At 42.5% G+C, this 15,876-nt stretch overlaps 1 protein-coding gene across 5 annotated transcripts in view; it reads right to left on the bottom strand.

Moving 5' to 3' along the window:
- Positions 1-15,876, bottom strand: part of Lats1 (large tumor suppressor kinase 1) — a 33,229-nt gene that overhangs the window by 13,000 nt on the left and 4,353 nt on the right. The window contains exons 1-4 of one of the 5 annotated variants that reach the window (XM_063288618.1): positions 12,569-12,873; positions 8,167-8,640; positions 3,827-3,974; positions 105-1,618 (exon numbers count right to left, since the gene is read on the bottom strand). In XM_063288618.1, coding sequence (XP_063144688.1) covers positions 105-1,618; positions 3,827-3,974; positions 8,167-8,514 — 2,010 coding nt within the window. In that variant the 5' untranslated portion in view covers positions 8,515-8,640; positions 12,569-12,873. Of the gene's footprint in view, positions 1-104; positions 1,619-3,826; positions 3,975-8,166; positions 12,874-15,876 lie in introns of those variants that run through there. The other 4 variants (XM_039110891.2, NM_001134543.2, XM_063288621.1 and 1 more) reach the window with 4 other exon arrangements.

Genomic DNA, 15,876 nt, shown 5'->3' with positions numbered 1-15,876 from the left:
CATTATTGACAATACACTACATTTACTACAAGAACACTGGAGCCTAGGATTTTAAAATACCAAGGCACGAGATGATTAAGTGTGAGAATATTTTAAAGTTTTACCCGCATCATTTCATTCTCTAGTTGCTTCTTGCGATGCAGACGCTGCTGATGAGACTTCAGGACGTTCTCTACGTGTTGCTCCATGAAGAATTTAAAGGCCTGCGGGGAGTAACTCTGAATGCGAGACTCTCTTCGCTCTTCGTCTTTCTTGTTTTTCCGAACAGTGATAGGTGAAGTTGTAATCTGTTTCTTCTCTTTATCCCCAGAGTCAACACTGTCCAAACTCTTTTCACTATCCTCTTCCTTGGCTGAGCTAGGCTGATCGTCTTTGCAGGGTTTACTCGCTGACTCATATGGAGGAACAGATGGGGTTTGGTGTAGCAGATGTTTTGGATAAGGTGGTGGTGGGCCCTGATAGCTTGGAGCTTCCGCCACAGGTGGGATGACTGGCACGTTTGAAGCTGCACCCTCAGAAAAAGGGCTAGGCTGAACGGTCTGAACTGGCTGTGGCATCCAAGAAGGATGGGTTGGGGCTAAGGCAGTCTGCAGCTCTGGTTTCAGAACGCGCATGCTTTTCACGGGCTGCTGAATAGGAGCTGGTGTGATGGCAGTAACTGTCGTGGCGGAAGGCTGAGAATTAGCAGAGTGACTTGCTCTACTTCCTAGTGGGTTATTAAAAGAATTTGACCTCACTGGTATGTTAGGTTGCCACGTAGGAATTTCATGCCCACTGCTTGGAGATGATTGCACAGGGGCAGAAGACGACTGGGGCCAAGTTGTTTGCAGTCCAGGGACATTGATATTATACAGCTCCATGTTATGACTGTTCCTGTTCGGCACCATCATCGTTGGAGGAACATTTCCATTGGAGAATGATGGTGGAGCAGCAGGACCGCCTGCTTGCAAAGCAGAAGGGCTTTGTCCATTAGCTGGGGTCAGAGGATATGGTGGTGGTGGTTGCCGATTCACAGCACCAGTGGGGACAACATTTTGGTGCATGATAAAATCAGTCTGACCACCACCATTCTGAACTCCAGGTCTCCCTGGTGTAAAGTTAAATTTGCTAGTACTTTGCATGATGATTGGTTGCCTGCCAACTGGAACAGAACTGATGCCTCTCTGTCCCTGGTTGGGGGGATTCATGGGGGAAGTGTTAAGAGGTGGTGGAGGGTAGCCCTCCTGCCACGCCCCAGGTGGAACAGGAGAGATTCGGGAGATTACATATTCCATGTTCCCAGAGTAGCGCTTTGTCTGAGAGTTAGGCTCCCACGAGGGGGGAGGGGGAGTTGTGCCTCGTGGAGGTGGGGTCTGCCCTCGTGGAGGTGGTGGAGGAGTAACACTCCTAACTTGAGGTGGTGGTGGTGGGTTCACTCTCTGTCCATTGCTTGGGTGAGCTTGAGCAAATGCCGTAATGCCGGATCCAGACAGAGGTCTTCCTACATCCGCCTGTGAGTTGGGACTTTCAGATCGATAAACCACATTTTCTCCTAGAGATGGACCGTGTCTCTGAGGAACTAAAGACTCTTTAGAACCTTTCCAGCTTTGTTTTCGGCTAATTGAATGTTGCACATTTCCTATGATTAAAAAAGAGAGAATAGTCATGTTTTTAACCTCTCCTTTAAAAATAATTTATCTCAGAATTCCAATACTAATGATACTCAAGTTTAAAACTGTAGAAAGGGGTTAAGTCAAGAGATAAACATTACAACATGTAGACTGTATAAACAGTGTATTCTTGGGCTGGAGAAATGGCTCAAGGTTAGGAGTGCCTGCTGTTCTTATAGAGGACCTATGTACAGTTCCCACCACCAACATGGCAGCTCACAATGGTAACTTCGGCTCCTGGGGATCCAACACCCTCTTGAGCTTCACAGGCACTAGGTGCCTAAGTGCATGAGAAGCAGAGGCAGGGGGACCTCAAATTCAAGGCCAAACTAGTCTACACAGAGTTCCAAGACAGCCAGAGCTGCATAGTGAGACCCTGTGTCTCTATAATTCATGATGAACTAGAAACTGAAGAAACCCGAGATCTTCCCCCACCGACAGTGTGATTTGAACTATTCTCTTTAATGTCTTCAGTCTGTCCTAAGAAAAACATCTCTGAAGAGTTGTCACACTTTTGCTTCTTATCAGTTCCAGCTATAATTATGGTCCGATGAATGGATAGCAATAAATCATTCAAGCGTTATGTGCCAAATTGTACCTACTCCAAAATCATTCAGTATTCTGAAGTCCTAATGCTGCTACCTGTCCCTGACATGAGTAACACATGAATAAATTTTGCTTGTAAGGTTAAACGATATTGCATTGTGTTGAACTAAAGGGAAAAAAAGTATTCTCTTGTAAGTCAATGGCAGAGAGAAACATGACTGAAAACAGCTCTAAGTACAACATATACTTACTAGTATGTGTAAGACCTCAAATTCAATTTCCAACACCAAAAACCAAACTACAAACCCCACAAAAAATACTAAACAGGGGAAATGGCTTAGTTGGCAGAGTGCTTGTAATAGCACCCATTTAAAAGCTGGGTGATGCACAGGAACCTATAAACTGAGCACTGGGGAGATGGAAATAAAAGAAAGATGCATGGGGATTGCTGCCCAGTCAGTCAAGTGAAATTCGTGAACTTAAAGTTTAGTAAGAGACATTGTCATGAAATACAGGGTGAAGAGCAACTTAGGAAGATACCTGACTGTCACCTCTGGCCTCCAAACACATGTGCAACTACACATTACCACAAATACATACATGTGTCTAAACGCACGCACACACCAAGACAAAGCCATTGAACAAATTCTCGATAGTGTTCAAAGCAATGTGAACATAAAATGAGATAGAGCAGGACATGATGGTGCACATCGTTAATCCAGCACTTGAAGGCTGAGATACATGAATTTCTAAAGTTTGAGGCCAGTCTATTCTAAATAGTAAGTTCCAGGACAGCCAAGTCTTCAAAGTAGATAGATAGGTAGATAAGCAGGCAGGCAGGCAGGCAGGCAGACAGATGGACAGAGGTGAAGAGCTCTTGGAGCTGCTTCTAGAAATTTGGCAAGAATTTGACATTTGGCTAGGACAAGGAAGTAGGCTCAAGATGAATATAGCTGAGAAATATGTTCTTTGTTAAGACCCTGAGTACAGCAATCATGGGACCTTTGTTTATGCTTTGTTTGTTCCTAAACTACTCTGTTCTACTCTGTTTATGCCTTAGGAATGACCATATTCTTTGTATGTACCTAGAATGATATAAAAGTAGACTGGAGAAAAATAAACACACTTCGGCTTTAGATCTGTTTGGAATCATGTTATAATGTTGTCTAATTGACTTTTTCTTTTCAATCCACTTCCTCCCTCAAGACCCTGTTGACTGACTGAGCTGGCTTGGTCAAACAGACAGATTAATGGTACCACCCTTTTCTGAACAGCATTATCTATAAAGAACCTCAAGTTCTTTGAAATTTACTGTTAGGAAGTTTAAAGCCTTAAATGTACAGGTTTAAAAACAAGTGGAGGTACTTGGGGATTCAGCACAGTGATAAATCATTTGCCCAGCACACCCAAGGACCCAGGTTCAGTTCCTAGTACTGGACAGGAAAAAAAAATGAAGCAAGGACATCCCCTGAAATGGTACAGTAGTTAAATAAAGCATGCAGTGAGTCTCAATGGATTTGACAGGTTCAGGTGTTTTATGTTATACCAAAAAAAAAAAAAAAAAAAAAAAAAAAAAAGAGCAAGCGAGCGAGAGAGAGAGTGTGTGTGTCAAGGAAAAAATGATGAGTCACCTGGTTTCATGGTGGCATTGATAGGTCTGGCAGCTGCTGCAGCCATCTGCTCTCGACGAGGATCCTGATAACTCATTTTACTAATGAATTCAACAGCTGCTTCTATGCTTCTGTTATTGGTTTTCTGAAGAGCTTGAATAACCATATCCTGATAAAAAAATATTTACAAAAAGAAATATAGTTTAAGTATAATTAGCAAAAGGAAAGAACATAAATTCCTAGATAAGAAAGACAGTGCCCTAAACCTCACTCTCAATCTCTCAATCTCTCTCAATCTCTCTCTCTCTCTCTCTCTCTGTGTGTGTGTGTGTGTGTGAGTGTGTGTGAATGCCAAGGTGAGTGTGTGTGAATGCCAAGGTGAGTGTGTGTGAATGCCAAGGTGAGTGTGTGTGAATGCCAAGGTGAGTGTGTGTGAATGCCAAGATGAGTGTGTGAAGGTCGGAGGACAACTTGCAATTCTCTCCATTCATTAATCAAGGGTCCTAAGGATCAAGCTCAGGTCTGCAGGCACCTTATCTATTGAACCAAGTAGCCAGTCCCCAAACGCTATTATTAGTGTCTTCTTTGCAATTACTAAAAATAATCCCATAAATCTCAAATACTAAGAGACAAAACGAACCTTTAAATCTTAGAAGAGTTTCTCTAACTTATGCAGCACACCTGCTGCTACATACTTCCAGTATTAACTTTTTGGGAGTTAGAACAACAATGTAGTTTTACTTTTCATTCTTGAATAAAATGATAATCATTTATTTTATTTTACTTTTTTGTTGTTTTCTTTCTTTGAATTATTTTATTTATGTATGAGTATGCTTTCTTTGAATTATTTTATTTATGTATGAGTATGCTGTTGCTATCTTCAGACACATGGAGTTGCTGGGAATTGAACTCAGGACCTCTGCAAGAGCAGTCAGTGCTCTTAACCGCTGAGCAATCTCTCCGGCCCAACAAAAACTTTAAAAATCTAAAATGACTTTTTTTGGTATCATTAAGGCATTTTATTAAGTACCTTTGCCAGTATGTCTAACAGTAAAGGAATTCTTAACTAGTTTCTTCTTATAAGAGGTTCATGGGGTGAAAGCTTCTCTCTAGGATTTTAGCCTATGGTTTGGTTGACAATTACCCTGGCTTTCTTTTTTTCGTTTGTGTAAGGATCTGCAGTAGCACACAGTGGCCTTACATGAGCTGTAAAATTCAGGATAATCTCCACTATTCTGCTGCACCACCCAAGAGCTATGCTCGAAAGGCAGATGACATCACACAGCCACTTTTATTACACCGAAGTCCCTCCATTTTCACGTTTGTAGAAAATAGACTTTAGTGACTATATATTTATGTCCTCCAAAAGGCATCAATAGCATTTAACATTTACGCCTGTGAAGAAATTAATCTCGAAATATTTGATCTTTTAATTCAACAGAGTTACCAAAAACATTCTCAGAAAAAAAAGAAAAGAAAGATTGGGAACAATGGCACAAACCTATAATCCCATTACTGGGAGGCTGAGGCAGGTAAGTGGTGAATCTGAGGTGAAGCTGGACTAGACAAGAGTTCCAAACTAACCTGAGCTATACAGTGAGGCCCCGTTACAAAAACAAAACAAACACCAACCAACCAAACAAACAAACCAGCAAAATACCAAGGAACAACTGTGTTGCCTGGTTTTATGTCAACTTGACATAAAACTAGAGTCACTCGGAAAGAGGGGGAACCTCAACTGAAAAATGTCCCCAGCAGACTGGCTAGTGGGCTGCAGGCTTCTACAGCATTTTGTTGACTGGTGGTTGGTGGTGAGAGGGCCTAGCTCATTCTATGTGGTGCCACTTTGGACAGGCAGTGCTGAGTGCTCTAAGGAACAGGCTGAGAAAGCGATGAGGAGCAGGTCAGGAAGCAGCATCACAGCTTCTGCTCCACTTCCTGTCTCCAGTTCCTGCTCTGAGTGATGGCTGCCTTGACTTTCTGAGTGATGGACTTAGAAATTTTAAGGTGAAATAAGCCCCTTTCTCCCAAGTTGCTTTTCAGTCATGATGTTTTATCATAGTAAAAGAAACTATAACTAAAACAGAATTGGCACCAGGTTACTGGGATATTGCTGGGACAAGATCTGACCATGTTTTAGGGAGGAATATGGAAAGGCTGGAATTCTGGGTAAGATAAGCCATGAAGAAGAGCTCATCAGAGCTTATGAACTGCTGTGGGAACCTGGAAGATAATGCTGGGGCTAAAAACAAACAAACAAACAAACAAACAAACAAACAAACCAACCAACCAACCAACCAACCAACCAACCAACCAACCAACCAACCAGCTGTGATTAAGAGGAGATCAGTATCACTGAAGTAAAATATTCTGGGAAGTGCTTCCTTGGGGTAAGTACACAGAAGCTGTGGTCCAGAGGGAGCCAAGGATTTACCTTGTGCTAAGAGCCAAACTGGGCAAACTGTAAGTTTCCCAGGTAGTCTTAGTTTTGAAGGCATGAAGGCAAGGTGGGGAGTAGCTGATACTTTGTGCTGTCAGAGGCCAGGAAAGGTCAGTAGTGAATGTGTAGCCTCGGCTGAAGTAGAAGCCCCAGGAATTTGAAGAGGTCATAGAGAGAAGCTGAGGCCTGACACCAAGTAGCAGAGTGAGAGTTCCTGTAAAGCGCCTAGAACATGTGGCCCAGTTACTGTGAGACGCCAGGTTAATCCTATGCCTGCCAAGGACAATAGCTGCTGTGGAGCGGAGCCAGCCTGAACCTAGGGGACACGCCACACGCAGAATTGACTGCCAGGCCAGAGAACCACGAGTGGGATCCCACACATTAAGTACCGAACCTTTTTTTTCTTTTTTCTTCCCCCCCCCCACCCCCCGGAGCTGGGGACCAAACCCAGGGCCTTGCGTTCGCTAGGCAAGCGCTCTACCACTGAGCTAACTCCCCAACTCCTCCGAACCTTTTTTTTTTTATGCTGAGCTTTAGTTTTGTTTTGATCTGACTGTAACTCTGCCCTGGACCTTCCATTTTGAAATTAAACAGTACATAAGTCATTTATTTTACAAGAGCCTACAGTTATCCTAGGATTTAAAGTCCTCCTAACTTGAGTGTCCTCAGAGCTAGCATGAGCCATGGTGTCTAGCTGTGACTTCTGATTATTATTTTTTTTTCTCAAAGCAGTTTATTCAGGAACCTTTCTTTCTGCATGCAAACAACAATCTTTCTTTTCTTTTCTTCTCCTCTCCCGGTGACTTCTGATTATTTACCATTAGTTACACTTACATAGTTAATTTGAAAAACTAATTTATGTGTATGAGCATTTGCCTGAGTGTATGCATCTGCACCATTTGCTAGAGGAGACCAGAAGAGGGTAAGGAATCCCCTGGAACTGGAGTTATATAGATAGTTGTAAGCCTCCATGAAGGCGCTAGGAATTGAACTTGGGTCCTCTAGAAGTGCAGTTACTGCTCTTAACCTGTGAACTCTGGTCTGTACACAGCTGATTTTTATCTAAAATGATTTCTGCCATCTAATATACTCACAAAATACGTTGTTGTGAGAGACAAATTTTATTAATAATTAAACAAAATGTGATTAACTATGTTATGAAAAGGTTTCATTCACATGGAGCTCTGGAATGGACAGTAAAGACTTGGTTTTCTTAACCTGAACTAAAATGCAATAGTTTGGGGGAATTTAAAACTGGATCTGAATATAAATATACTGATATAAATATACTTCTTCGTTACTGTAACTCTCTCCCTGTGACGAATCTAGACTTCATAGCCTGGGTGCTGTCACTTCTCCAGCAACAGCTGAGTGTCCATATTTCAGCCTGTGACCAAGCCTGTCTTCACTCACAGCCTTCTTCAACTGCATCTCCATTCTGGTTTTATGACCTCACCAACAGAAACTCCAGGATTTGGGATAGTTCAGAAGAAACTGAAGGGGCTAGAGAGATGGCTCAGCGGTTAAGAGCCCCGACTGCTCTTCCAGAGGTCCTGAGTTCAATTCCCAGCAACCACATGGTGGCTCACAACCATCTGTAAAGAGATCTGATGCCCTCTTCTGGTGTGTCTGAAGACAGCTACAGTGTACTTATACAAAATAAATGAATAAATCTTTAAAAAAAACCTATTTTTTTAAAAAAAGAAGAAACTGAAGAAATAACAATCACTGTGTTATACTAATCAGTAAGATTATTAATATAGTATCCTTTGTTAATGGAACACACAAATTTAAATGTACAGTTAAGTCTTCTCAAAAGAAACTTCCTTATGAATTCTCCTGGAAGTTGTTTCCTCACAGGATAAGAAAAACCATTTGTGGGTTTTTTGTTTCTTTTTATTTTTGTTTTAAAAGTTCTTACCTCATCAAAGCCAGCAGCCTGCAAATCCTGAAACATCTGTGGATTAACTTCTGAAGGGATCCGGGAAGAACTCGTCTCGTTTGCGAAAGGTAGTAGAGAGTTTCGAATTTCTTGCAAGGCTTTATGATGTGTGCCAAATTTGGGCGGATTTCTCACCTGCCTGGGATCTTCGGTCGACATCTTGTTCAGGTTATGCTCGGCCTTTGCGGCATCAGATGGCTTTGATAAATTCCTAAGGGATTCTCGGATCTCCTGCAGCATTTGTCGGCTGCTGCCAGAGTAGTTGCTGGCAGGAAAGGTCTTAGGCCTCATCTGTCTGTACCCTTCTGGCTTTTCACCCCTCTTCATGAAAGCATCGATATGTGGCCCCTGCAAAGCACTTCTTCAGGAGCTCACTGGCAGACTCAGCTTCCTTCTGGGCCAATGTGAAAGGGGAAGTCCCCAGGAATGTCCTGTACAATGGAAGTAACTAACCTAGGAAAGCAAATACACAGACATCGCTAGAGTGATTAATGAAGCAGTCCCTTTGCTGTATTAGGGGAAACCCACACTGCTATGGAGTTGATAGCTTCCAGTGGAAGCTCAGACTTCATGACGAAGTACTATAGGATCAAGTTAAGTTACTACACCTATCTGTGCCTATTTCCTAGCTTCTAAAGTGGATTTACATTATTTCTAACTAGCAGCATGTGTGACAAATAAATAAATAAGCAAACCTTCAGACTGTTTTAGAAAGTAAAGCACACACAAACATAAAGATTACTAAGTGAACCTTAAGCAACTCCCTCCTCCAATCTTAAATCCTGGAAATTAGACTTCTATTTAAGATTTACTTAGAAGGGTATTAGTGCTTTTAAAAGGGTTATACATTAGTTTTTCAGAAGATTCAAAAACCTATGTTTGGGTTTACTCCCCAAACTACAGGATGTGAGTAAGAATATCTATAACCTGGGGTTAAAACACAGGCTCAGGCTTGCAGTAAACGCCTTTCCTCGAAGAGCCATCTCACTATCTTCCCGGCTGTTTTAAAAAATACGTTGCAGCAGAGGTTGCATTCATCCAGTACCTCCTGTCTTCCTGGGTAACTCCAACAAAAGCCTTCTGAACAGGTGCCACATGTCGCAGTTTTGAACTAAGGCAGTTAAAAGTTTGAGTGCATCTTGCTTCAAGGATATTAACAGGATTCATTTGAAATAGTGGGATTGTAACATGGAGGGAGGGAGGGAGGGTCCATCTCTAAATCACTACACCGAGTTCCTACTGACTCCCATTAGACATGTGAGCAAGACAAGAAACCTGTTGGATTAAACCATCAATATTTTCTTATTCTTTTTTTTTTTTTTTTTGGTTCTTTTTTCGGAGCTGGGGACCGAACCCAGGGCCTTGCGCTTCCTAGGTAAGCGCTCTACCACTGAGCTAAATCCCCAGCCCCTATTTTCTTATTCTTATTTCTAAAAAGCCATATTGTTATAGCTTTGAATATAACATGCCCCAAGGACTTTAGAAAGTGCATCCTAAATGAAGAATGGCGGTCACTGGAGGAACATCCTTAGAGGGTTATTTTTGTTCCAGATCCCTTTTTGTCCTCCTTTCTGGCTGTCATGTGAGATGTGTTGCCATTCATTCCCAACTAAAACTTCCAAAACTATGAACCATCATAGTTCTCCTCCCCTAACTTATCCAAAGTAATTTGTCACAGTGACCAAGAGTCTAAGAGGGGCAGTCAGATGTCTCAGCAGGTAAAGATTCTTGCTGCCAAGACTGAATGCCTGGATTTGGTCCTTAGGATCCACTGTGCAATAAGACAATAATTCCCCAAAGTTGTCCTCTAACTTCACATGTGCCATGGCATGTACAAATGCATATACACACACACACGTAAGTAAATGAAATAAAAACATTTTAAACTCTTATAATCACTTCTGGGCCTTTTTGCTAACACCAAATGTCCTATCTGTTCTTATTAGCTCCTCTGAGAACAATATATTAGATAGATATTTGGAGTCAAAATATGGCCTGGCACTTGTCTTATTCACTCCCACAGCACCGTGACATTGTGGTACCTCCATGGGGTCACCCCTTCAGTGGACTAAAAACAGTAGGGGCTCACTTTGTAGCTAAAAACACTCTTGAGGTCTTACTTTCTATGTTGGAAGAGCATCTCTGCTTTGTAAGTAACTAAGTGTGTTTACACTCAGTGAACTGGTTTTCCACCTGGGCTGTAAAGCACACATAAAAGCTTACTTATATAAAAATATTCTTACATTTAAAAAAAATCTAACAGAAAATTAGTATCAAAGAAGATTGACCATATGGTTCAGGAGCCTTGGGTATTGGTTTATAGGAAGAATTTAGAAAACTTTAAGGATGTGGGCTAGAGAGGCTCTAGAGTGATGTGAACAGAGCCCAAGGGGCAACTCTTGTCCAAAGGCAAAACCAGAACAGTAGGAGAAACACAGGTAGGCAAGGCTATGCTCATGAGATTTCAGACTGGAATAGGAACTCTACTGAGAACTGAACTAAAGGCCATTGTGGTGCATTCTGGCCAAGAATGTGTCCTGAGAAATTTCCATTAGGCAGAATGTAAAGGTGATAGATTAGTCAGTTTAAAGGAGAAAGTTTCACTGGAGTTCACTGTGGCTTGGTTATTGCTGGCTTCCTTGGCCAGACTTAGTATGAGAAAAAATTTTTTAAAAAAAGTGGCCAGACAAGGAAAATAGTTTTAGACAATAGTGGCGTGGTTGTGCGTTGGCGTTATAAACAGTGAGCTGGGCAGTGGTGGTGCACGCCTTTAACCCCAGCACTTGAGAGGCAGAAGCAGACAGATTTCTTGAGTTTAAGGCCAGTCTGGTCTACAGAGCAGGTTTCAGGAGAGCCAGGGGTACACAGAGAAACTTGCCTTGGAGGGGAAGAAAGAAAAGAAAAGAAACCATAAGGCTGGAAAGATGGCTCAGTGGATAAGAGCACTGACCAAGATTCAGAGGATCAGGGCTCAGTTCCCGGCATCCACTTGGCAGCTCGTACCACCTGTAACTCCAGTTCCAGAGGATCCCTTACCCACTTGTGGCCTCTGCCAGTAGCAGGGTTGCAAGTGGTACACAGACATACACACAGGTGAAACACTCATACACATGGTTTGTTTTTAAAAAGAGAAACGGAAATTACTGCTTTGGATCAGGATAGTGAGGAAGACGCTTTGAAGGCATCTCAGATATTGCCAGACTCCTCCCAGGGAAGGCTGAACATATAAAAGAGTAAGCATGTCTGATTTCCATCAAGAAGACAGCACTTCTGGGGTGGCCTTCTTTCAGAGAGCTGCTTACAAAGTTACTTTTCCAGAACTCATTTCACTATGCTCACTCACTCAGGTACTCACAGGCCAAAGTGGTGTAGCTATGTACAGATGGCCCAGCTAGGAGTTGAGCTTGTAGAGAACTTTGCAGTATTCAAAATTCAAGTTATAGGATTTTAAAAGGAAAGCGCAGAATACTAGGTAATGTGTAACTATGCTAAAGTTCTTGCAAGCAGCCTCGGAAAGAACAGTGCAAGAAATCGTTGTGGTAGAAGCCTAAAATACAATGGGAATTCCAGAATGTTGGAGTATGGAACACAGGTCAAGAAGGTGGCAGTCAGTGAATGAAGCCAGCCCAAGAAATAGACCACGTCCAAAGAGAAAGCCATGGTGAGAGGAGATGTGGGCCCATGGGAGCACAATATTGTTATCAAGTTCCCAAATGCCAGGGCTTACTTAATATTTGCCTCCATTTCTCTTTTGAAATAGGTTTATTCTGTGTCACTGTGCATTAGAAATAAGTAATTAGCTTTTTTAAAGGGCTCACAATTATGAATTTGTCTTGAGTCTTGGGAGAGACTGTAGTGAGAATTTTGGATTTATTGGAATTATGTTTTAATCCCAGGTGTGGGGATGTGGGGCTGCTTAGGACCATCTGAAACCAGGTGACTATGACTTGCCTCTTGCTCTAGCCGAGGTGTGGTGCTGCCAGCTATGGATAGTTTCTGCAATTGTGTGCCGTTTGGAACTCTGGAACTTTTCAGAGGTTATAAGGGTAAAACCAGGAAGGGGTGGGGAGATAATGGATGGCAAAAAGACCGCAGGAGACCTTTAGGCTTTTTGGTTTGTTATCCCAATCCTCACTCCCGAAACAGGGTTTCTCTGTGTAGCTCTGGTCATTTTGGAACTTGCTCTGTAGACCAGGCTGGCTCAAACTCAGAGATCAACCTGCCTCTGGCTCCTGAGTGCTGGGATTAAAGGTCTGTGCCACCACCTCCTGATGAGATTTGGGTTTTTTTTTAAAAAAAAAAAAAAAAACAAGGTTAGAATTATAGACACTATAGACATACTTGGGAAAAAATCTGCCAGCATTTTGAAATGAACACGAACCTCTGGGGCTGGTGTGGGGAATGCCTCCAAACACTTGCTCTTCAAAGCCCATGTGCACAGCTGGGGACTCTTTGTAGGAGGTTCCAGAAACTCAAGGCAGTAGACGCTAGTTGGAAGGTGTCAGTCACCTAGTTTTGTCCTTGGGGCTGTATCCTGTCCCAAGCCCCTCTCTGTCTCCACCTCTTCTTAGCTGTCATGATGTTGGATGTTTTGCCATGGCCCTTATCAAGATGGACTAAGACCTGGGAAAGTGTAAGCCACAATGTATCCCCCCCCCCCCCCGCCCGGAGCTGGGGACCGAACCCAGGGCCTTATGGTTGCTAGGCAAGCGCTCTACCACTGAGCCAAATCCCCAAGCCCCCCCCCTTTTTTAAAAGGTTTATTTATTTTATGAGTACACTGTAGCTATCTTCATGCACACCAGAAGAGGGTGTCGGATCCCATTACAGATGGTTGTGAGCCACCATGTGGTTGCTGGGATTTGAACTCAGGACCTGTGTAAGAGCAGTCAGTGCTCTTAACCACTGAGCCATCTCTCCAGCCCCACAATGTATCTTAATGCTCTGTTTAGCTGAGGTATGTTATCAGCAATGGAAGTGTCTCATAAGTATTATTAATAATAATGTGAAAACAAAGATTGCCTAAATAAGATCAAGCAGAGACTACTGAAAACTTGCCATTGGGTTGGAAAGATGGCTCAGCGGCTAAGAGGTCCTGAGTTCAATTCCCAGCAACCACATGGTGGCTCACAACCATCTGTAATGGGGATCCGATGCCCTCTTCTGGTGTGTCTGTGGATGACTATAGTGTACTCATATAAGTAATGAATACATAAATCTTTTTTTAAAAATATTGGAAAACTTGCCACAATAGGAGTTAGCCAATATAGCTGTACAGAGATAAACGGGCAAGCAGGAATGAAAAAATCATGAGGAAAAGAAAGGAGTTGGAAAGAAGGCTAAATGGTTAACAGGACTTGCTGCTCTTTCAGAGGACCTGAATCTAACATCCACACAGTGGTTCAAAACCATCCCTACTCCAGTACCAGGGAGTCTGAGACCCTTTCTGGGCACTAGGCATATACATATTATGCAAGAAAAAAAATTGTCATACACGTAAGATAAATCTCTCTTTAAATACAAGAAGACTCTAGGCAAACTCTTAATTGTAGGTCATTAGCAAGAGGAAGATGCAGGCAGGCTAGCTAGAAGTAGGCATTTTGTGTGGTTAGTCTGAGGAGCATACCTGATTTTAAAAACTGGCTCTGAATTAGGAGTAGGCACAAGAATTAAAGAAGCTAAGACATGCATGGTGGCTCTCAGCTATAAGTCCAACTCTTAAGAAGCTGAGACAGGAGGTCAGATTAAACTTTCAGCTACAGTAGTTAGGATCCTAGTGTTCTATATAATCCTGCCATTGTTGTTTGTATAGTTATTATTTGATTATAAAGTAATGCTGGAGGCTAGGAAAATGGAGAACTGTTTCATAGTGACAAAATATTTCAACAGGCCACGGTTTGGTACCAGGATTGTAGGGCATACATGTGACCCCACAGCTGGGGGCTGAAGCAGCATTCCCAGTTCTGGCCCAGCCTGGTCTGCATAACACTGTCAGAAACAAGATATCTGCTGCTTGTTATAGCTAACATGACGACAAAGAACCTTACCTATAGTCCTATGGAAAGATGAGAAGAGACTCTTAGAAGATCATATTGACTGCTATTGGCTAATTGATAATGTACAGTTAGTCATGTCATATTTTGATCTTTCAACCAACAAAAGGCAGTATCTAAGACAGTACTCCTAATGCTAAAAATATCCCTCTCACCATGTATTGGTCTCTGGGGTGATGATGTAAACAAACTGCTGTGCTGACAGCTGTAAAATGGTAACACATAATTATGTTCAGTGTGTAGTACTTGACAATGAAGATAAAAGACTATGCTACTTACTGGGTTATGTACTTACTATGCTTAGCACTGGAGTAGACTTAGTAGGGATTGAGTGAAGTCCCAAGTGGATATATGTTGTTGACATGGGCACTGCCAAGTGAAGGACCATGCCTGAGACCTGAAGGCATGGTAACACCTTACCCAGGTGAGGCTCAGAGGGATGGCAAAGGCTTCCTTGGGTCTAAGTACCATGTTGACAGTGTGCACAGAAAAATGTCCATCATTCTTCCAGCCCCATCCCAGAAACGTTTATAGTCTTAAGGATGCTTCCCTATAGGCACTGCTCCTAGACTGGCTAAACCCGTCTTCTTCTTCAGTTGTATACCATAAACCCAGCTTCCTATCCAACTGTATATGATAAACACCAAGCTTCTGGGGGTATTTCGGCTTCTCTGAGAGCCCAGACCACCAGGTGTCAGCTTTTCTGAGACTCACTGTGCATCCTTTCTATATCCCTCATTGCCCCTCAACACTCTTTACTGGGGTTCCTGGACCCAACCTGTGTAGGATGTGGCACGTGTTAAAAACAAAGTTTACTGTCAAACACTATACCAAGGGCCAGCAAGATGTCTCAGCAGAAAAGATGCTTGCCACCAAATCTAAAGAGCTGAGTTCACTCCCCAGAAATCCATGGTAGAACCAACTCCCACAAGTTTCCCTCTAATCTCCACATTTGCCTGTAGCAAGAGCACACAAATAAACGCAAAATAAGCAAACAAAAGCTCCACTACTATGCCAGGCGATGCCCTCATATAAACTTGTGTTTATAACATCTCCTGAGATCTAGACTCAATTTGAGCTACAAAGAACCTGTCTCAAAAATAAACAAATGGGATGGGGATATCAGCTAGTAGAGTGCTGGCCTAGAATGGATAAAGGCCTAGGTTCTCTCTCTCTAGCACTAGGTGTAATGGTACTCTGGTCTACAATCCTAGTACCTAGCACTTGGGAGGTAGAGACAATAGAATCAGAAATTCAAGGTCACCTTTGGCTAGGTAGGAAAACTGAGACCAGATGAAATGAGACCCTGCCTTAAAAATTAAAATGAATAGTTGGTAAAATGCTTGTCTGGCAAGCATGAAGCCCTGGATTTAAATCCCTAGCATCATATAAACCAAGTAGTGCATACCTGTAATCAAAGTTCAAGGACATCCTTGGCTACATAGTAGGTTCAAGATAAGCCCATGCTGGTTGGGGATCTAGCTCAGTGGTAGAGTGCTTGCCTAGCAAGCTCAAGGCCCTGGGTTTGGTCTTCAGCTCCGGAAAAAAAACAAAACAAAACAAAACAAAACAACAACAAAAACCCACTATGTAAGGCTATCACATGACTATTCTAATTCTCAGAATAGTGGAAGTC

The sequence above is a fragment of the Rattus norvegicus genome, chromosome 1, assembly GCF_036323735.1.
Source record: "Rattus norvegicus strain BN/NHsdMcwi chromosome 1, GRCr8, whole genome shotgun sequence".
Classification (NCBI taxonomy): domain Eukaryota; kingdom Metazoa; phylum Chordata; class Mammalia; order Rodentia; family Muridae; genus Rattus; species Rattus norvegicus.
The sequence above is the reverse complement of the archived record's forward strand: the minus strand, read 5'-3'. Positions and strand labels throughout refer to the sequence as shown.